Source organism: Boleophthalmus pectinirostris, unplaced genomic scaffold (genome assembly GCF_026225935.1).
Source record: "Boleophthalmus pectinirostris isolate CB_2022bp ecotype Guang Dong unplaced genomic scaffold, ASM2622593v1 HiC_scaffold_8, whole genome shotgun sequence".
In the NCBI taxonomy this organism is placed as follows: domain Eukaryota; kingdom Metazoa; phylum Chordata; class Actinopteri; order Gobiiformes; family Gobiidae; genus Boleophthalmus; species Boleophthalmus pectinirostris.
Window position 1 is genome coordinate 22,924,378 of NW_026571515.1, and position 24,329 is coordinate 22,948,706.

The 24,329-nt window shown below is 37.5% G+C and overlaps 1 protein-coding gene across 1 annotated transcript in view; it reads right to left on the reverse strand.

The window, feature by feature from the left end:
- The window catches only part of nkain4 (sodium/potassium transporting ATPase interacting 4), a 50,821-nt gene that overhangs the window by 21,186 nt on the left and 5,306 nt on the right, over positions 1 to 24,329 (reverse strand). Inside the window, exons 2-4 of the mRNA XM_020929962.2 lie at positions 9,404 to 9,541; positions 6,435 to 6,515; positions 67 to 270 (exon numbers count right to left, since the gene is read on the reverse strand). Of these exons, the coding sequence (XP_020785621.1) occupies positions 67 to 270; positions 6,435 to 6,515; positions 9,404 to 9,541 (423 nt within the window). The remainder of the gene's footprint in view (positions 1 to 66; positions 271 to 6,434; positions 6,516 to 9,403; positions 9,542 to 24,329) is intronic.

Here is a 24,329-nt window from a genome sequence, read left to right on the forward strand (position 1 = left end):
AACTTCAGTGGATTACATTTTGTTATGTACATCCGACATAATACATGATCTTTTAAATGTACTTACTGCTACAAGTATCTGCATACTGCTGTGTAGTACTTCGATATACTGGTAGTCCACAAAACAGCCCATGACGCTGATGTAGGACTGGGCCTCGGGTGTGGTGCGGTCGTCTGGAGTCAGCTGCAGCTCTCTCCTCACACAGCCCGGACCGTGCTCACTCCACCACGAATGATGAGCTGAGATGTTGAATGTCAGCAAGTCACTGTCCTGAGAAAATATAAAGAAATACAATTCATGACATGAGTACAATCAAAATTATACCCTTTTAGCAGCATAAAGTAGTGTCAGTATTGTCATATATCAGGCTTCAAATTTTTTATCATAACATGCCTAGATAGAGACACATTTGTCTACAGTATATCTCATAGAAATAAGTATGGAATATGATGCTTACTTAGATATAATGAGGTAATGGCTGAAGTCAAATGTGCCAGTACAAATATAAAAGCACTGGAAACATGTATTAAAAATGCTACAACACAATAGCAAACACATATATACATATATATATACAAGAGGAGGCACAGATATACAACAGTATACAACATCACTCCTTATTCACACATCGTCCCTATCACAGGCTGCTGAGCCTATTTTATCCAGATACTGATTTACAGGCAGTCATATGAGACCAAACATACAAATGAATAGATACTCACACTAATCAATTTCCCAATACAGCAATCCAACCCTGCCTTTGCATCTGTCCCCCAGTGACAAGACATGCATTATTAACACAGCCAGTGATGTCAGGAAATCTTTTTATCTATCTTTATTCTATCCACAATCATGCGTCTTCATAAAGTTAGAATCATTTCATCAAGTTAAAATATTGTATATATATTCTCATACAATACGCAAACAATATGTGACTTAACTTTATACTTTGTTGCAATCACAAGCCCTGATGAAGATGTTTGGCAGCGAAATGCTGGCTTAAAATAAAAAGCTAAGTAAGTCCAGTTGTTTTTGTTTAACTTGCTGATAATATCTTATTTCATGGCCTATGGAGATACAAATTGTTTAGAATCCAGAGAAACCGATGGCCAATAAGCTCTGCCGATATTTTGAGGCCAATATTTAGGGCCAGTTTTGATTATTTTAAGATTTTATTTTCTTAAAATCCTTAAATTTTCTCAAAAATTGACAATGCACCTTATAATCCAGTGAGCCTTGTGTATTAATTCTGGTTGTGCTTATTGACCTCGAACAAATTTTATTTTATTTTACGAAGCTGCACTGCTTGATGGACTGTCAGAGTATTACGGCTATTGTAGTCAGGAGTGTCGTAGAGTAAGTCGTGTCTTTTAGTCCAACAGAAGCTAACCGCACCAGCGCACAAGGAGCAAGCAGTTTTTTTAATAGTCTTTTTTTTTTTTATATATATATCTTATAGTTTATGCAAATTAAGCATGTGGTTTTAAGTTTTGCTTCTGTAAAACATAAACAAATGTGCGCAAAGCTACATTAAACACATTATTACTCAATGTATATTTCAGTCCTCCTTGTAGGAAATAAAAAAAACAACACCTACATTCACATTCATAATACACATTCACCAAAATGGGGAGGCAACGCCGGGCGACTTACGCCATGATCTGCCAATGGATTGTGGATGTCTGGGCTAAGGAATCAGTCTCAAGTGTCGTCCGTTTGTTTCACTTAATGCACCTTATAATCCGGTGCGCCTTATAGTCTGAAAAATACAGTAATCTAAATTTAGTACAAACTCACCCACAGCCATCTTTTTTTTTTAAAGCATAAACTATATCATATCTTGCCCTAAGTGTTAAAATAAAGCTGTGTGTATTTTTTAGACAGCAAATCACCCAAAAAAAATATCATCCCAATATATCAGCTAACTGATGTATCTGTCTATCTATCTTATATCTAAATAGTATGAGGAAAGCTTTATTCCACCTATATGGCCACAACTCATACAATTCTAGCAATCCATACTGGAGAAGTGTCCTCTACTTATTTTTCAATTTCTTGTGTCAATATGTCTGTGTCTATGTCTATGTATTCCTCATATCAAAACTATTTCCGAAACAAGGGCATGTGAAGGTCAGGGAGAGCGTTGAAGACTAATGGTGTGACAGATGCCATTGATTGAAGCTGGGAGCTGGGGAAGCCATTTCTGTGTAAGCTGTGGGCAGAGTCCTGACAACCACACATCAATAGTCAGCAGGCTTTTGGCACGTTACTGTTGGGAGGGTTATTATTATTCGCACAGGCACCACACCGAAGCATCGATCAATTTTTGGGTATCATATTCACAGGGAGCTGATGATATGTCTCGAATACCCTCTCAAAACAGAAGTCTTTATTTAAAGCGGGAGTATTTTAATTTGGTTGGTTATTCATTTCTGACTCATAACATATTTAGATTTACCCTTTTTGGTGTTAAAAATCTGTCCACACCTTCCTGCTCTCCTTGCTAAGTCACTCCTCTTTCAGAGCACTATCATATTACAATCATGTGTTCTGATAATGAAGCTAGTAGTAGTAGTTTTTTTTTTTATTTAGTTAAAACAAAACATGGATCATGAATGAAAGGGTTTAGGCAGAAGTAAAAAGTACTCATAATGCCAAACCCTATTAAACGATGACAGAAAAAGAAAGAAAGTAACGTATGAACAGCAAGTTTGCATTTACAATTTCACTTAGGACTTATTGTATATATAAGAGACAAAATATAAATTAGAACAAACAAAATTGAATGCATAATTCCTTCACTCCAGAGCTCTATATCTTTCAAAAACTAACGCTTTATACTCTTTTTTTAAAGGCTTCTGCGGTGTTAGACTTTTTTTAAATCATGGCAAATTTGGCAAAAAAAGTAATTCATAGAAAGGCATTCGTATGTTCTCTATGTCTGACTAAGCGAGTTATTTGTATTGCTTTTTTTTTTGTAATTTAAACAATATGTCTATGTTACTTTTATAAGACTTTCACAGTTACTTAAACAGTAACTACTGTGCATCACATCAGTTTTGCTGTAGTTGTATGTTTTGTATCACGCTTGTGTATATTTTTGGAGAATTGATGTGTGGGAGCATGGATGATGTAGTCTTGTGAGTTGAGCCTTGGACAGAATCTTACAGCTAACCATAAGGAGGGTTCAAAAGAGTCTCAGGAGAGATCACTAAATTACTTTAAAACGTCAATTTTGCATAACACTACTTATTTAAAATTTTGAATACCATATAAGAAAAGCAGCAATCAAATGGTCCTTATTCAAGAGCCATAGAATTTGCAATTGATAAATATTTTCCCTCAAAGTATATCACTATATATCTAACAAAAACAACATTATTAGTGTAGGTGGCTTTGCTAAAAACAAGAAAGTAAAGAATGCTAAGACAACCTGATATGGTTGTGATATTATTTTGTTTTAGGGAATTACAGCGATGATATAGAGCCAAACATTCTGCTAATAAAAAGGGCTGAAGTACAGTCTCTAACTGTGTGGTCTACTGGAAAAACCCTGGGATGCATGTGGACAGTTAAAAATCAAAGCTGTATTTGCCATTGCCTTCTGCCCGTCCTTATTGCACCATGGGGGAGGGGTAAAGATCAATAGGAGGTGACAGAGCATGTGGCCTATTACTCCAACAACCTGCAGCCTCCCTGCCTAATACACTTGGACTCAAGATCATGTCAGAGTTTGTGCATTCAAAGCAGACGGAACAAGCAGGACTTTGGCGACAGATAAAAAGTGCCCGGTAGGAGAGCGGTGTTGGGTGGTGAGTGTGTGCGTGTGGGTGGTGGGTGTGTGAGGGTGGGTGCTCTCCTCCTGGCCTCCATATGCAGCGAGGGAGCCCAGGCCGCCTCCATCTGTCCGGTTAATGCCCAAACCACAGCCCCGAGCAGCTGGCCCCTACAAGCCTCATTATTCAGCCCCAAACACACACATTAACGGATAGGGAGAGAGAGAGAGACGGAGAGAAAGAGAGAGAGGGAGAGAGAGAGAAAGAGAGAGAGAAAGAGAGGCAGGGAGAGAGAAGAGAGAGAGAGAGGGAGGGAAAGAGGGAGAGAGATAAAGAGACAGAAGAGAGAGACCGAAAGAGAGAGGGAGACAGACAGAGACAGAGAGAGAGAGAGAGAGCCAGAAAGAGGGAGGGAGAGACAGAGAGGGAGGGAGAGAGAGAGAGAGAGAAAGAGAGGGACAGCCCACACACTTGATGGAGTCGAGCACACAATGATGAAACACACACATTAAATAGGAAAAGAAGATGAAGAGGGAGGGAGAGAGAGAGAGAGAGGGAGAGAGAGAGAGAGAGAGAGAGGAGAGAGAAGAGAGAAGAGAGAGAGAGAGAGAGAGAGAGAGAGAGGGAGAGAGAAGAGAGAAGAGAGAGAGAGAGAGAGAGAGGGAGAGAGACGAGAGGAGAGAGAAGAGAGAAGAGAGAGAGAGAGAGAGAGAGAGAGAGAGAGAGAGAGAGAGAGAGAGAGAGAGGAGAGAGAGAGAGAGAGAGACGAGAGGGAGAGAGACGAGAGGGAGAGAGAAGAGAGCGAGAGAGAAGAGAGCGAAAGAGAGAGAGAGAGAGAGAGAGAGAGAGACAGCGCACACTTGATGGAGTCGATCACACAATGACGAAGTCAGCAGAGCTCGCAAGGTGTTTCTGAAAAGCATTTGAACGCATGAGCTGCCGTGAGACGAATGCTGCCAACCAGGATTCATTATTCTCAGTGGTCAGGAAGGCAATGGGCCAGTGTGTTATCAACCCTGTGATGGATGAGAAGATGGCCTAAAATTTCCTGTTAAATGTTTTATATTGTGTGACAGATTTGTCATAATTTATCTATGCTAAAATTCAACATTTATGAAATTTATCCAAAGGAAATGCAGCAAGTTTAAAGCAAACTTCTAACTATTTGAAAACTGCACATTAAATAGATAAAACTGCACATTAAATAGATAAAAATACTTGCAGAATAGGATGAGACGTGCTGCATAGGTACCTGTAATTGTAGGCAGGTGCTCTTTGGAGAGGGATTCTTTTTAACTAAGGTAAAATCTTAAAAATGCATAAATAAAATCAGCCAACAAAACCTATGGCACTCCATCTGTTTAAAAAAGTTGAAACACCTTTATTGCATCTTGGCAATTAAAGTTTGGCTTGGCTTTTTACACTTCACAGGCTTCATCGGGTGCAAGGACAAAAAATACAACTCTCCCTCATTTTAACTTCATAATTATATATAAGTGCTTAATCCAATTCAGTGCAAAGGTTCATTTTACTTGAGGGTAGATTGTACCTTGGTGGTGATGAGGGGTGATTGTGGTGAAGGAGCACAATACAGTAATTTATGGAGTCTGAAATATTCATGAAACCTATTTTACAGCCGCGTGAGACAGAAATGATACACTAAAGGTAATCGTGTTTACTTCCACTTTTTTCACAGGAGAAGCATTCAGGATGTGAGATATGTTGAAAAAACCAACTAGTGGCAACAATATTACATGCAGTTATTGCAAAAATATACTATAGGGGTCAAGGGAATACATACAGGGTAAACGTAAACTTATAAATCTGCAGGAAAAGCTAAAGTCCTATAAGAGAATGCTAGGGAGAGGTATTCGTTTTTCTTACGCTTATTCATGTTCAGCTAATTTGACAACAGAGCTGGGCCTTACACTTGCTTGTTTCCACGGAAATGTTGTTTTTTGGCTATAATCTTTCACAATAAATCTACCTGTTGTTCCAAAGTATGGTTTTAACTTGAAGGCCATATGCATGATTCCATGGAAATAGAAAGTTAAATACCGTTAAATACCTTTTAACTAAGAGGGACTTAAATTACAACTGAATACATTTTACATGTCTATATGGTGGAGTGTGATAATGTTGTATTATTTAAATGCTACCAGCAAAAATAAAGGCCCTGCAGATGATCACAAGAGTCTAATGTCATTGTATTAATTGTATGCCAGTGAAATCTAATCTGACCTTTGATTATTTAACACATTCAACAAAAACGGAACAATTAACAAAACCATTTCAGTGAAAATGGATGCAAATGGCGGGCAGATAACAATACCAAATTTGAATGTGAAAGAAACTCAATGTTCTTCTATTCAAGTCTCATTTTCTGTTCTTCAGTATTAAATTGTCCTTTTGACAGGGGAGGAAATATCAGGTTTGACTCCATAAAAGTCCTATCTATCAGCATCACTTCCAACTGTCAAACTATCAAACTATCAACAAAAAGGCAAACTTATAATATGTTTTAAAACTCCTGTTTGACTTCTTCACCAACCTGCAGCCTTGTACATACACAGACTGCACACATGAAAGATTACTAGAAGAGGTACACAGGGGCAACCAACAGTTTTTATACTAGTGAACAGTGTTTGATAGTCTCACCTTGGACAATCCTCCGACATCCAGGTAAAAGCAAATGATGAAAACATTCCAGGCCACCCAGAGAGCAGCCCATACTGTGTACTGAAAGAAAGAGAGACATGTTAGCTGTGGTGATACTCAATATTGTTACTTACTTACTAGTGCAGATAATGGAGAAAAAATACTCAAGTAAAAGAATCACATGAAAAAAATCTGCTTAGATAAAAATATGAACATACATGTTTAAAAATGTACTTAAAGAGTAAAAAGTAAAAGTATTTTGTGCAGATTTTGAGATCTAATAAAGCTTCAAGTGTAGTGATTTTGATACAGATTTGTGCAGAATTTTGTTCAGTGGGAGTGTGCAAAAATATTGAAATATCGATATATTGTATTATTTAATATAATGGTACAGTATTGATATCGGGGAGTGATGTATCGATATAACGCCAAGAGTAGTTTTTTTGGGATATTTTACAAAATAATTTTGTTACAGTGCTACAGTTGTGTTGTTTGTTTAGAGGAAGGAAACTCATTTATGCAACACATTTGACATATTCATTGTTCTGAGGATTAAAATGTTTGTGTTTTCCATATTAACTTTGCACAAGAAGTGGTTTAACAAAGACTTTTACTGTCACAGCCATGATTTAGCCATTATTTTTTACTGAACTAAATCAAATCGATTCGAATGATCAAAATATATCGTATCGAACCGAAAGAGCACTGTATCGAGATATGTATCGTATTTTGGACTATGTATCGAAGTATATATCGTATTGGCAACTTCTTAATGATACCCAGCCCTATTGTTCAATAGAAGCAACTAAATCAATGTTCTTCCTAGCTGTTTTGTTGTGTATATTTGTTGTTATTTTTGTTGTTATATTTTTGTTTGCTCAAATAATGAACGTGTCAAAAATAAAACCCCAGTTTCAGAGTAGAAAGTACCAAGACCTGCTCTCAAAGTGAGTGAGTAAAATGTGAAAATCTACTTTTAAAGATATACAAAATCATGTATGTTTTACTGAGAAAGCATGAAAAAAATGCTCACTAACGCCAGTGACAGACCGCCGAGTATTTTTTTCTATTGTAAAGTGGACAGTTGTTTTGACAGAAAACTAAGTCCCATTCCCCAAAGCAGCCACAAGTGTAAAAGTTTATGACCCCTGTTGTGAAGTTTGTACAGTAACAGTGCTGACAGATACATGGAGGAACAGAGGGGGAGAGAGGAACCTTCGTCAGTATTTTGGTTGTGAAATACTCTGAGTCATCTCGCTAAAGTGTGTGTTCAAATGTCAGCTGTGTCCAGGGGAAAGATATAGAGCTCCTCCATAGCAGACAGGCGTGTTGGATCAGGACTTTTCCTCACATAAAGAAACAATATTGTTACTCACACCGCTAACACATCTGCATTTCTCATGTTTTTCACTCAAGCTTACTATGTATTTTCCTGTCATTACCGTCATCACCTGCACCTCTGTTGCTGCACTGGGGAATAGTATGATGCAAATGTGAATGCATAGTGAGCAACAGATAACGGATAATGCAGTCGAAATGGAAATCAGCCATGACAGATTACTACAAACATTTTTCACAATGGTCAGAAGTGTCGTGATGTAGGATAAATGTCACTTCCGGTTAATGCTTTTCTGTGGCAAAATATCTGTGGAAATGTCTTGCGTATTTTCCACCAGCTTCATAAATCTGCACCATCACGAAATCTTATAATATAATAATTACTCAGTGGTAGTCAGTAAAAGTCAGATCAACAATTGCCATTCCCAGTGCTGTTTCTTTCATAATTATCTTAGTTAAAATCTGCACAAGTGTGAAGAATCAGAAAGAAATTAGATTACTTTCAAATGTAGAACAACTCACCATAATGTAACAGATAACCATATGTCCTGTCAATCATTATATAATTTTTGCACTGTTTCTCTTTACGACCTCTTGTGAGCTGAGATATATTTCTATTACTATATTTCTATATTTTATTTTTACTTGTACATATACATTTATATAAGTAGATCTTATTTGACACCAGTCTCTTGCTGTATTTGCTACTTATTTAGAGTGTATTGTAGTATATTGTGATGTTTGAGCTGCTTTGTCCAAATAATTTCCCTTGTGAATTAATAAAGTTTGTCTAAGTTTAACATTTACATGACATTTCAATAATCCCATTAACTCCAGAAATCAGACAATGGCCAGATTTGTTGTGCATGTAAACAAAGTCATCCGCTGCTACTGTTTTTTGCTTCTATAACCCCTGTCATTGAAACTGCAACTATAACAACTACATCTGTGTGTGAGTCAAATCAGTACTTGTGTTTGTAAAGCGTATTTTGCAGTGGGAACAGTTACTTTAAACACACAAGTGAAAAAGAAAGCTCACTTCGATACTGTGTGTAGCATAGCAGACAATGACCTTCTCAGTACAAAATCAAGCCTGAAGCTGATGAGTTCCTGAGCCCTCTAACAGCCCTTCTCCCTTTAATGAGGCCTAATTAGCCCAGGATTCAAGTGATTTAAAGGTGTCATACAGATAGGACACAAGAGTGGTGAGACTGTGAGACGAGATGCATAGTAACATACTTTCTTTAAAGCAAATTACCTGACTCACGTCCACATCGTTATCCTGTCAAACCCCAAAACTTTTCATTTTATACTTCATCCCTGCCAGGCATCTCTAACCTCAACCTTTTTCTATCACTATATTCTTCTTCACGTCTAAACCATCTAACCTCAGTGACACTATTTCCAAAGAATTCAATGTCTGTTCAACTTTAAATATAACTCAGAAAATCATCTCGATATCTTCAAGTCTGCTGCGTTCTGATGTTAAGACTGCTTGTATGAAGACTGCTGAAGAAACTGCTGAATAGTCTTGTGTGTGATGACTGTGGTGTTGTAATTTTTTTTGTTTTCGTTATGTAAATTTTTTTTAAATTTGAAAAATAAATAAATAAAATGTTGAATATACTCACCACCACAATGTAGCGTGGCCGGTACTGGATGGTGCCAAAGAGGCCAAGGATAACTATAATGATGTGAAAAAAGTTAGCGAGGATGGGAGCCCACTGGTATCCGAGGAAGTCAAACACCTGCCTCTCTAAAGCCAATACCTGAAAGAGAAAAGAAACATTAAAAACTAATCTTATGTACATTGCTGTAGTTCCTAATCCTGCTATATTGGAACAGTTTAGGATTCTCTTACAGTCCTGGCATATCACAGTTTACACGTTGGTGGCATGTACATGGACCATTTAGAACCACAGTTTAAACTTGTGTGCAACTTAAATTGGACAAATAACAGGGATAGCACCTTGGAATGCCATATTTGGTCTGTTCTTGGAAGCTGTAGGATTGGGTTTACGTAATACTGCAATCTAAAGTCTGTGGGAATACCAGGTGTCATAGTGGTTAAGTGCTTACTGTCATGTACTGTTTAGTGCATACTGCGGTGCTCTCAAAACACCTATACATGAATGTGGTGTGTGAGTGACTTGTGGTGATTAGATGGGCGGATGGTGCATATTTTGAACCACACCTCCATCAGTCTGTCTCAGGGCAGCTGTGGCTACAATCTTGAGTATGGATTGAATGATTAATGCATGAAATTGTATAGCGTCTTAGTATGTGTTGCTCTAGTGGGAGCTTTACCTACTTTACTATATTAAGTGTACCCAGGGTAGGGCTGGGTATCATTAAGAAGTTGCCGATACGATACATACCTCGATATATAGGCCATGATACGATACATATTTCGATACAGTGCACTTTTGATTCAATTGGATATATTTCAAAATTATTCAATATGGTTAAAAAAAAAAAGGCTAAATCTTGGCTGTGATACTAAAATCTTTGTTAAACCACTTCTTGCTCAAACTTTATATAAAAAAAGACCATTTTAATCCCAGAAGCAGTGAAGATGTCAAATATGCCACATAAACGAATTTTCTTCCTCTGAACAAGCAACAAAACTGTAGCTGTAACAAAATAATTTTGCAAAATACACCAAAAAACATTCTTGGCAATACATCGATACAGCAGCCCACAATACTGATACTGTATCATCATATTTAACGATACAATATATTGATATTTTGATATTTTTGCACACTCCTAACCCAGGGTGTAGTAGCCTACAACAAGTAAAAGCAGAAAGGTTTTTGTCTGCTGAACTAAAAAGTGTTGAGAGAGAGGCCAGAGGTGGAAGTTTTACATAATAAACAATGGCAATTACATCAGTTGTACCTATACTGAGCTGAAGATTGGCTGTTTCCACTGTTTCTGCCAATAGCCTTCAGAGCATGTGAGAGCTTTATGAGCAGTGGGGGCATACTTTATAGTACAAACATGGCGAGCTTAGGGTTTAATTGAAATCAGAAAACAATGTGCACAATGGGCGAATTCCTGTTTGCCAACACAGACTCAGCCCAAATCCGTCCTTATGTGGGAAGTAAAAGGTCCAACAGCATAAAAGCAACATATAATATAGGCTTTGTTATTTATTTTTCTATACTTGCTTAAATATAAGTCCACGTATGTATTAGTATTTTGTGGATGCATGTATTAGATTGTCTTGTTTATGACACTATGTTGCAGGTTGGGCTTGCAAAAATGAGTAGAATCAACAATCACAAATGCCCTTAATTCTTTTAAAAATGTCCATCACAATTTCAGCACATTTTATGCACGTGTAAAAATTAACACTTACATCTGCTACTGCCTCTTTGCATCACCTCAATTATTATTCCATTTAAGGTACAAGCAGCAACAGCATTTAATTAGACTCGCTCTTAAAATCCAATATCTTGTGAATGTCCATCTGGGCATATTGTCAAGCTATGTTTTGATGTCGACATGTCATTTCCAGCCAAGCGCTACAAGATGAATGAGGAGTTTGTGTCACTATACACAGCGAAAGGAACACACCACCAGACCCACACACGTACGCTGAACTGATATTTTAATGGAACGAGATGGGAAGTACAAAGAACTGCACCAAGACAGGCCAGAGGGTAGGTGATCAAAAAGTGAGTGATAATTAAAATAACATGCTGCAATAACTTTATAGACAAGATGAAAGAAAGTCGAGGATGAGAAAAATCCAATCTGATCCAATCTGAATATAAGATAGACACTTAGTTTGTATCTATAATGAGTCATACAAGTTACTTTTTTGACCCTAAATTGCTCTAATCTTAAGGTGGTACTACTACTACTACTACTACTACTACTACTACTACTACTACTACTACTACTACTACTACTACTACTACTATTACTACTACTGCTACTAAAAAAAAAAAAAAAGCACAAAGAAAATGCACATGTAGGGCTGGGTATCATTAAGAAGTTGCCGATACGATACATATCTTGATACAGTGCACTTTCAATTCAGTACGATATATTTCAAAGTGATTCAATACAGTTCAGTAAAAAATAAAGGTTAAATCATGGCTGTGATACTAAAAGTCTTTGTTAAACCGCTTCTTCAGCAAAGTTCATACGAAACACACACGTTTTAATCCTCAAAATAGTGAAAATGTCAAATGTGTCGCATAAACAAGTTTCCTTCCACTGAAAAAGCAACAAAACTGTATCACTATAACAAAATTATTTTGTAAAATATACCAAAAAAATACTCTTGGTGATAAAGATAAAGCAGTATCACTGTATCATCACATTAAATGACACGATATATCAATATTTCAATATTTTTGCACACCCCTATGCACATGTGATATCTATTGACCCTAAAAATATTGTTGCAGCTTTTGAACGATAAGTCGATAGTAATTATCATGACAAGCCCTGTATGTTTTTTGGCTACCCACCTCTGGAAATCAAGCTAAAGTAAAGCTTAGGTATAGGAGAAACAAAGTTAGGGTGGAAGCCACAAACTATATAAAGAAGTAGACTAAGGGAGTGTGACATCACCCATAGTGTTCAGTCAAATGAAGAAATTTATTTATGACCAAAATAGAAAAATAAATACTCCAGGATCATGTAGAGTGGGTTAATACTAACAGTTTAAAATCAAAACGGCAAAGCTCACAGCAGCAGTTACAGAGCGAGGGGCCACAATTTTTCAATGTAAATACAATTGGCGTTCATGAGCCAAATGGTCATACACCCATAGTCACATCCTAGTCTATGGTGCAAGCATACTTCAGATGAGATCGCATTTGGCCATGTTAAGTAAGTCTTAGAAATGTACAACTTTGAGAGTGAGACTCTACTCCACATCCCCATTAACAGTGTGTGTCTCGATGCCCTGAAAAAGACAAGTCTGGAGGAAATAAGAAAAGTCAAGTCGTACATCTTCCTGACGGCTCTGGGTCATGCTTTGAGAGCTCAATAAAACTCACACAGAGTCAAGTCACAGCAGACGAGGAGCTGCCAGACTCTGCTTAAGGACACTGGGTACTTCTACTAGGTCTAATAGCTTAAGCAGCGACATCTAATGCATGTAGCTGCTGAAATGTGTTTTTTTAAAGCCCCTGTATTATGGAAGAACTGCTTTAATTAGTCCTATATTACACATAATTGCCTCTTCTGAACTTTAAGCCATGTTATTGTGCTATTTCCTCTTCAAAAAACATCCCTGGAGCTGTGTTTTGTTTCATCCACACATCTTTGGAAGTAATCATGGTTTATTAGCCTACATTTCCAAAGCTCAAAATGCTCAGCTCCACCTTGTGATGTCATGCAATGGTGGTTTACAAGTTAACTCTTAACTTTTACCTTTAAGTTTAATATGTTTTTGATGAGGAAACAACATTATAACATAAAAAATATTATAAATTAAAAGTGAAAATAGTGTGATATAGGCCCTTTAAATTCTCTATGTGAATATACTGTAAAATATAAACCACGTTATTAATATATCTGTATGCAGTGGACCTCACATTTGAATTTGACATTTTTTAGGCATATCAGTAAGATAAGGAACACAAAAAGGACATGTAGATGACAATACAATTGTTTCGACTCCAGAAACCAGTAAGGCTGATTTTGATCCTTTTCCTCAAATTATGTCATTTAAATTCACTACAAACTCACTCACAGCCCTTTTTAAAACATTTTTAACACAAGCCTATAAGATAGCCATGTAGTCTTGTTTCGTGCAGTCTCCTCTTTGCATTAATGTGTTGAAATAAAGCATTAGCTGTATTCGTTAGGCAGCAGGTCGGCCAAAACACAAAATCGGGCTGTGCTTAAGATTCACAGCTGAAAGCCGGTACCTCAAAACGTGCCAATATCGGCCTATCTCTAAAGCAGATGAACCCCTGTGAGAGCAAAGCAGACCACTCTGTTATTGTGCTTTCCATTTTTGTATGTAGATTTATTAGGGATGTAGCAATTTTAACGCAATGAAGCATTCTCGACAAAGCAATAACATCTCCATGGAGACGAAGAGGTAATGGACCCTCCACAGCAAAAGTTACACAATGCACCTTTATGCATTATAAAAGATCAAAATATGCACACATTATACACTGGTTTATCTCTTTCTACTGAAGATTGTGAACACGTCCTCTTTTTTTCTGTTTGTTTTTCCTGTCAAGATAAATGCAAATGTCTAAAGGATGTTGTTTACCGTCTACATTTGTTTTGGCAGTAAATGACTTTTAAGAAAACACTGTCTTATCTATTCTTTGTCAACATCAAAACCCCTGATTCTAATTAACCTGTAATGAATGTCCCTTTCTGTCAGCCCTGCCACCGTCGAGAGACTTTCAATGAATACGCAGAAAATAAATACCTAAATAGACCAAAAAAAGTATGCATTTTAAGAGAAAATATTTATTCATTAGGCGCACAATGTCAAGATAATTCAGTTATAATCATTTCAAGGTTGTGAGAAGTTTAAAAGTAAAAATAAGGAATTTCAATTAAATCCATACCCATAGACTATATTATATTATAAGTGTCAGTATCAGAGAGATGCGTGGTCTATTTCTGTCAAAAACAATGGGTGCTTACACGTAAAAATGCACTTTCTCCAAACAAAGCAACTTTTTGAGCTTGAGTCCAAATAAATAAAACATTTTTTGTGTCATCAAAACTTCCTGAATCATGCATTGCCCCGGCATTCGCCTGAAAACAAGTGCGTCACAGTCACTCAAGAAGTAGACTAAGGAAGTATAGCGTCCCATAGCGTTAAAGCGTCGTTGAGTGTCCAGAAAAAGCACTACATAAAACTGATGCATTATTATTATTATTATTATTATTATTATTATTATTATTATAGTATTTGGCTTCAATCCAATGAAGAGGTTAGAATTTGGAGCTGAGTTCCAGATTAGCAGTAGGAATTTATTAAAGGACAAAACAAGAGAGGGGTGACAATTTTTCAATGTAAAGTCAACTGGAGCCAGAGTCGAGGGTTTGCTATGTCCATTTATTTATACAGGCCAGACAAAAAAATATATTATACAATGTAAATGTAAGTGGACTGAGAACTTCACTCATCAAATCGTCTTGATTTTTCTCATAATAACCAACACAAAAACATACCGTATCATGCCTACACACAATCACAACTTCTCTGAAATCTTTTCCTTGACTTTGCCTTAAAGAAACCGCAGGGTAAAAGTCCACACATGTACACACTGGCTCTCCACTTACTGCAGCAGCTATCACATTCGCTGCTAACTCGATAATCCTACGAGATGACAACAATCAATCAGAGCGAGATGGACACATGTGCGCCCTAACTACACAATTAGACAGCAATTCATAGGAAGCATCTTAGTGCAGAGAGTGGGGCACAATTTGATCACAAAGATACCAATACTGTTCCAGGAAGAGCAGGCGGCTTGGTAACGCCCCATAAAAGCCAGATCACAAATGACTCCCTCTAGAGTGACGGGAGTGCTTAGTGGGAGAGGAAGTTCGCCACACATACTAATGTTATTACATTTGAGCTGCCGTAAATACTCCTGAAATAGAATTCGGGTTCAACTTTAGGGTTAAAGGGACAGTCCGGAATTTTGGATATAGGACCTCATTTCCTAGATAGCCAGAGTGTTGAAGATGTGTGGATTGCATTTGAAGGATTTATGTCTGAGCAGCAGCAGAGAGCGAGTTGTACTTCCTGATATAGGAGAAAATAGTCCCTCAACATGCGACAATTCATGGAATGCAAGGTTAGCTTTATTTCAAACATTATTTTATTAACACAGACATTTACATCGACAGTCTGGCATAATAATACATTTGCTTCGAGTGTTTTGTGGAGTGGGTAAGACTGTTTTCAGTGGCAGGCTAACTATGACCATTGACATGCACTAGCCTAGCACCAGTGACCTCTGCAAATACAAGGACTGGATTGAATATTTTTAAAAAGTATTTCCACGCGTCTCCAACACTCTGGCTGACTAGGAAATGAAGTCTTATGTCCATAATACTGGACTGTCCCTTTAAGGTTTCATGGGACAATGGGTGACAGAAGGGGCAAAACCTTACTTCACTCACTGTTGTCTGAAGAAAATCTGATGAGCCTGTTTGTAAATAAAGACACCTAAATTTGGAAACATTAAAAATAATAAATATTTAGCATAGATGGATATTAGGGCTGGCTATCATTAAGAAGCTGCCAATAGTTTGATACAATATATTTCTAATCAATTCAGTATGGTTCAATAAAAAAATAAAGGCTAAATCATGGCTGTGATACTAAACATCTTTGTAAAACCACTTCTTGTGCAAAGTTCATATGAAACACACGCATTTTAATCATCAAAAACTGCTGTGTAAAAGAAATAATTTCAAATTAAAGCCGCTTGCAGCGATGATGGCCCTCGCTCCAGCAAGCATGTGCGTGTAACCCACAAAAATAACAGTTAAATATCACTTTTATAACGAGTTTGTATATGTGTCATGATGAGTATATTTGAGAGATGTAATCAGACAGGGCTGCAGGGCTGTGAGTGAAGCTGTTGTCATCGAGCTCTGACTCAGACAGAGACAGCGGGGGCCTGGACCACCGCCAACAGATGAGACAAACTGCTCACAACATTATGACGTTACATCTTAACTAACACTACTTTGTACTGCTATCAAACACGTTTAGCTCTCATTTATGTAGATGTAATGAAGATGAACGGGCAAAGCATGTTGGGGCAAAAATAGAGCAATGAAGAATGAAAAGGCTGTAGCTTGTGTGTGTGTGTGTGTGTGTTGGATTGTTTTCCATTGAAATGAGAAGCTTTCAGGCTAATTACCACATGCAAGGAATGTGTGTTTGTGTTTGGCAGGTGCTGTAAGTAACAAAGAAATACATTATATCGCAAACATGTGTGGCGTGGTTATTTTGTATCATAAAAGCTGCAAGCATTAAATTTGATAGGCTCTCCAGTGAAGGCAAATTAAAATCACTTTAAAGTTACAGGAGGAGCCCACAATGCAGAGATGAAATGATGCAGTGGGACAAAGTCTTTTGAGCTCTGAAGAGGTTTGTTTAAATGCACAAAATGAAACAAGCAAAACCGTAGGCATTTACTGAGGATTTGGTTATAAATGATTACAATAGAATTAGTCAGATATTGAGAACATGTTTCTTTACTACATGACTCCATACATCCTACTTCACATATTCCATGTCTTCTGTATGTATAAAAAACAAAAAAAACAAAAACAACTCACCTTCAACATAACTGAGCACTTTTTCTATTACATAGTTTTCAAGATCCTGGCTCAAAACCTGGAAAAGAGTCCTGAGCCATTAAGAAACTTTCCTTTATGAATAAGCCTACATATACTGTGTATCAATTACCTGACCAACCAGAACCACACACATTGACAAGGCTTTACAAAAACAAGTGGATCTGTAGCCATTTCTTGTCTCCCTGATTTCAGAAGGAGAGACTGACAGACAGATTAACCGATCAGAGAGAGACATTGTCCATTTGGGGTCAGCCCTATGTTCCCTCAGCCCTATAGTCCCTTACTTCTAAGATTTTTATTTATTTATTCTATTTCTGTTTTCGTAAAATTAAACTCTTAAGTCAAGTAATTTTTATTTTTATACCGCATTGTCATTTCACCCTAGGTTGAACCTAGGTTCACTATGACCTCTACATTACATCTAGTCAACTGCTTCTCGATAATAGGTTGGTTGTAACTGATGACCAAACTGGGAGAAATGGAAATAAAATCTGATACAAATTGATGATAGAGGAAATGTGGGAACACAGGGCCTAATTTTGGGAAAAAAATCAGAAATGAGGGAACATAGGACTGAGGGAACATGGGCACACTCCCGTAAAAATGCACTTTCTCCAAACAAAGCGACTTTTTGAGCTTGAGTTCAAATGACTCAAAAATTTTTTTGTGTCATCAAAACTTTTGCTTCCTGATTCATGCATTGCCCCGGCATTTGCCAAAAACAAGTGCCTCACAGTCACTCTCTTTTTGTTATTTACATAAAGAAAAGTTTCAACTTGATGTGGATTAACCGCAGTGACCGATGAAAGTGAATAGTTTTGCACATCTTCACACAAACTTGCTCAATAGCTGAAGGCAATGCTTAAATGCCACTGAAAGTCAGAAGAAAAGATAAGTTGTGAGTCAGGCGCTGGCTATTTCCGAAGTGTCCTGGTGTGCTTTGCCTGGACATGCCTCCTCTCCCCTGCAGCCTTCCTCTCTCTCCCCTCCAATCCTATTTTCACCTTTCGCCTGGCTGGAGTCATTATATTGTGGTTTAGGCTTGTGTAACTAATGGTGGAGCTGAGCAGTGGTGTGTGTGGCTGTATACATGGGGAGTTGGATGGATGGATAGCCCTTGGTGGTTGCTGGTCTAGCCAAGCAAAGACAGGGATTAAAGGGCAGGGAGCCTTCACAAGTCACTCTCGTCTCTGTTTGAGATGTGGTCACCATGGTTGAAGTGTGGCTGGACACTGGGACTACAAAAGATTTGCCTTGAGGTTTAGCCAGAAGGGGACACTGATAACTCTGTGGTATGACACAGTAAAAGATGTCGACTGGCTCAATAAGAAACAGTATGAAAACAGAGAATGTGCAAATACTGGAAAGAGCAGACAATTTATCAAGCTGAACGCAACTTGGTCAGGTCGTATACTCTGATAGACTTGTGGATAAACAAATCAGTGAAATGCAGGGTTTGTTTGTATGAAAACAAACATGGTGGCTGAAGGGTAAAAAAAAAAAAAAAAAAAAAAAAAAAAGGATAAACTACTCAAAGGTCTGTTAATCTGAAGTAAAATAAGTTCCAGAGGATACTACAAAATAGGACTGTCACGATAATTACAATATAGACTTATTGTTCAATCAGTGTTTGGGGGGGCTCAATAGCTAATAGCTATGAAGGTAAGTAACTAAGTAACTGCTATGGCTAATTATCAGTTCATGCTGCTCTTTGATTGCTGCGAATACCGATTCAATCGTCCCCCTGGCTTGAAAGTCCCAGCTGGAGCATCCCATTCTCTCTGCGGGAACGTCCCCCTCCTCCCTCCAGGCGCCCCCTTCTCTTGGGTGGCACACGGGTACCTGCTGTGCCCAGGAGATGGGGGACATTCTCACCGGCCTTTAGTATGCGATGTATTGAGTTAGAAAATCAGCATTATATCATAATAAAATTAAATATGAATGTAACAAGATCAAATGTCAGGCCTTGTTTATGTCATTTTATCAATATTCCCGAAGTAGCACATATTTTTTTCAGTCTGTAATATAATATAATCCTCATTTGCTCACAGACATTTACTATGAGATCCTATTTTAAATATTTTTTTTCTTGTTCCTCATGTCCTAAAGCATCTGCAACTGTTGATTTGGGAAGAAATATTAATTATTTCCTTACCTGCTGCCATGAACATAATTTGTAAGCAGCACAACACAAGAAACTTAGAAAGGTAGAGTGTGTATTTGAGGCCACATCAGTTTTTGCATGCAAATGTGTTGAGATATATTGCAACTTGAGAGTGCAATTAATAAAATATATGTAATGAAAACCTTTTTTTAGTTTTTTTGAATTTATATGTATACAGATTCACTAACATAGTTTCACAAAGGGTTCAATGCAGGGGGACTTTCCAGCTGATTTCCATTGCTGCACTTCATGCCGAGATATTGTTTACAAATGGTTTATTGGGATTATCCTTCTTTATTATTGTGTCGTTGGTATAATATAGTTTCAGTAGTATTGTTTACCGTTGTATATCTCCCTAGCAATATATCATGCTTCAAAATCTGTTATCGGGAAACCAGTTTTTGACAGTATGTTTTTTTTTTTATCTTTTCAACAAAATCATTTATGCCACAGTGTATGTCACTAACATAAAGATGGATAGCATACATCACATCAGGATATACTGTATGGTCTAACATGGGCATTTTATTCTGGTAATTTTGCAGTGACATTGAACACAATCAAGCTGTTGGCAGTTTGTCCCCTCCAGCTCTCAGGCTCTTAATTGAGTCAATAATACAGCTATTTTCATCACCATCTCTGGTTTGCTCCTTCCAATCCTCTTAGCACCCAGCTGCCCAATTGTCTTACCCTTAAAACAGAATTAGAACAGAAAAAAAAACACCAGTGATATTATCAGCCAATTGTCAAATGCTTAAAATGATTTTGAAGATTTTGAAGAAGATTTAAAGGTGCAAATTGTGCAACTTTTCTGAGGATCTGCTGCCTGCTTGTCTCCATAGAAATTATTGTTTTGTCCTAGATGTTCCACAGTATAGAATTAAACATTTTTATTGCTAAAAGAATACCTTGAAAAATGTGCTGTGAGTGGGCCTATCTCACCACAGATCTGACCTGTAACTTGCTTGATCGTTCCACCTGTCTTCTTCCATGGAGTTAGATAAGTTTAATGTCACACTGTGGAATATTCGAAGCTAGAGGAGCACACTTCACAACTATTCAAATCCAACAAAATGACCCCTTTGCACCTAATGGATTGGAAAGAGAGGAACAGTTTGAGTTTTTTTCTCAATTATGGCGTGTGCATTGTCATTGAGGTGGAACACACACAGGCAAACTGAGAGGAGAAAGGACCTGGGCCAAATCAGCAGCCCAAAGACTTCACTATAACCACGTGATTAATGATCCGCTAAATTGAAGACATTAAAATGGCGCAGGGTTGCAAAGAGGCCTCCTGGGACAAAGAGGGTGTTATTACCTATACCAATATGCAGACTGCTCAAGCTATCTAAATCAGGCCCATTGCTCTATTCCCAAGTGATGAATCTCTAAAGTCACAGAAGATTTCAGATTTTCAACAAAGTCCAATGACAGTCTGTAATTTACAATTCTGGGCGGGTCTTTTCTGCGGTGAAGTTAAAGACTATATAAAGTATAGGTTGACCTATATTTAGAGAGACAGTTGCCCAAGAGCAGGATGTGTACCATAAAATGTAGCTGGGTTTTGAGAGAGTCCTACTTGCTTGTTACGTCAATAAACTTGTACCAGTGTGAAAAAAAAAAAAGACTACCCACTTTGTCCACTTTAAAACAGTTTTCTGTAAATTGCCAATAGAAGTTCTCTTAAAAAAAGGTCCTCAAACAGTGGGTGAGGGTCCTAAAAAGGGTACAGAGTATTTCAGTGCAGTTTAGTTTGCTTGGCCTATTTTTAATCTTAAATTAACATTAATCAGATAAAATGGAGATAGATAAAACATTGATATATACAGTATGTGCCAAATTAACTGTAAAATAAAAGATGGTCTTAATTTGGTCTTGATGGGCCGTGGTCGCAGTCTTGTCTTGTTCTTGACCTTCAAAAGTCTTGGTCTTGTCTCACTCTCGACTCTCAGAGGTCTTGGTCTTGTCCTGGTCTTGGGACCCTGTGGTGTCGGACTGGTTTTGGTCTTGATTAGTGCGGCCTTGGCTACAACACTAGTAGGATGGCAAGATACATTGCAATTTGAATGGACACAATTCATAAATAACAACAGCTGCAATGTTTTTAAAAATACGTGAATATGTGATTCTTGTAATTGTTTGACAGTTCATATATCTTTTAGTGGAGACTATGGTGGTTATACAATGCCTGTGTTCCTTGGTCGCCACAGAGAGGTAGAATTGGGTCCAGTAAAACCCATGATGCACTCAATGTGATGTAAAACAAAGAGTCTGGATCCAGTATGCATTTTGCGATGGTTTAATGTATAGGTAACCGGTATCAGTGGCAGGGCGCGGAGAGCAGGAATATTGCAAAAATGAATACTGTATTGAAAACGTAAAAACAGAAACAAGAGCAACAGCGGTCAACACAAATTATGGCCTCTTTCCTCCACCCCTGGCCTAGGTGAGTGTGCACCCTTTATGCATTTTTCCATGCCTACACACACATCCACTACGCTCACATGACCCCACCGCCTCTCAGGGGAGCAGACACACACACACATGCTCATTGTGCCCAAGAAACGTCTCCTATAAAGACCTTTAAAATGTGAATACTGATCAGAAACAATCACAAAGCTTGTCAGAAAAATTGCAATTAGATATTTAGATAGTGTTGAGCATAACAAATATCTTCATATTTTTTTTAAAGATCTGATAAAAAATTGAGTCTTGTGACCTTTTAGCCATGTTAGAATGTTGTTTCCTCATCAAAAACATACCTGGAGTTGTGTTTTGTTTCATTCACAGATGTTTCAGCGTCCTGTATTATTAGTCTGTCTACATCTCCAAAGACCAAAATGCTCTGTTCCACCTTGTGACATCATGAAGTGGTAATTTTTAAGTTAACAGCTCCTTTTTAGTAGTAAAAATGCAGGATCTGTGTGTTAAACATGTGTGAATGAAACAAAACACAGCTCAAGGTATGTTTTTGATGAGATTTAAAATAATACAGATAAAAAAAAAAAAAATTGCATAATATGGGCTCTTTAACCAACCAACCAACTTATCTCATATCTAAAATATGACTCAAAATGGCTCACATTTAATTGCATGGCACATTTCTCCATTCGACAGGCTAATTACCCCCGGGCTAACTCCTCTTGTTGTAAAGGTAAAGGTTTCTATATTAACCCTACACACAGGAAGACACAAGGAGGATATTGCGAGTATAAAAAGGGATATGGGAAGACCTCTCAGGGGTCACGCTCATAATTGGTCCGAGGTGAAAGGGTCAACCATCCCTACCCCCTTCAGCATTTTACTTCTCTGTCTCCGTCTCCCAGGATCTCTCTGTCGTGCTGATAAATCTGATCAATAATTTAGATATATTCAAACCACAGCGTCCCAATAGGGGAATAAATTGGTTCTAGACGGCACAGGGGAGAGAAATAAAACAGTAAAGATAACACAGGCCTTTGTAGTGAGCCCACAAAGGATACAAGAAAGAGGCGGGGCTTAAGCATTCATTATACATTCTGCCCATGCGTCTCTCCCTCTACATCCAGGTTGTGTTCACTCGAAGGTGCGCTAATGATATGCCGAGGGGAGCTGCAAAAGTCGACTGTGAGAAAGAGATTTTATTATTCAGTCAATCTCAGACCCACAGCAGAATGGTTTTTGCTTAAGATTATAGATATTTCACTAAAAAACATAGGCTACAATAAAGGAAATTATAGATGTGAATAATAATATTTGGGGGTTCTGGAAAACGGTCAAGATTGAAATTTCACACATTACTAGTGCTAGTTATGTTCTGATAATATTTTGGTCTCCAAAATGTGGAAAATAATATTTCTCTTTGATGCCTGGAGGGTTTTCCTGCAAGGTGCATAGAGCAAAAAGAAAAACAGGTGTTTTTACAGCTACAATTTGCTCGAAGAAATATTGCAGTCAACAGTGCAGCAAAGTAGTCTGGTTAAAATAAAGCCCAAGTTGAAAGGACTAAACACCCAAAAGGACTACTAAATTTATAAAGAACATCATCAGGATAAAAGGAATCCAGCACAAAATAAGATCATAGTGATAACCAGATACACAATGCAGTCTCAGTACTGTATTTGAGATGCCATGTTTGCTTTGTTATGCCTTTTTATCATATATCTCTATATGTTTTATGTATTTTATGTTTTATGTATTCTAATATTGCCTATATTGTTTTAGGGTGACTTTTTAACATCTGCCCAGGGACAGCAGATGAAAAAATAGCTGTTTAGACAAATTTAGGGTAATTCTGGTACATTTACACAAATGTACATGTACATATGTACAGTGTCCCTGTTAAATAATCTAATGAATAACACAATGAAATAATAAATATGTATTTTATTTTTTGTTTAAAAAGAATATTTTAAAACACTGCAATAGGTTGGTGGTGACATTGCTGTTATCAGAAAACAATACAATTACAACAGCTCTTGTTATAAGGATAAGTCTTGCTGTGCAGTTTTTCTGTTGTAGATGAGCCATTGTTGAGTTACAGGGGCAATCAACAGAGACTGGGTCAGGACCACAATCAGGACTGAGCACAGGAGGTCATGTGGCACCAGACACACACACAAGCGTGCGTGCACACACACACACTCTCACAGCTGTAATTATTCACCTTCACAGCCTTCAGTGGAGAGGAAAATAGCCCAAAGACAATAGATGACAAGGTTAGGAACTTCAATTTTCACCCAGAAGCAAGGTGTTTTCCTAAATGAAACACATTACCGCCACTGCTCCCATCCTTTAAAATCCAATCTATATGAATGATATACTTGCTTAGTAGTAATATTTCAACAGCAATGTGTATTATGTGACACAAAAGATTATGATATCAAAGAAGAAAAAACTAAAACAATGCATACAAAAAGTAATTTAAAATAGAGGAACCTTTAGAAATATTGATGATTATCTAATATTCTAAAGCTTATCTAAAGCTTATGTCCAAAAAATACTCACCATATGAAACAAGTTGTGCATTAGGTGAATAGTGAATACTTTTTGTGTATGAGAGGTCGAGAGAGGCTGAGCAGGACCGTTAC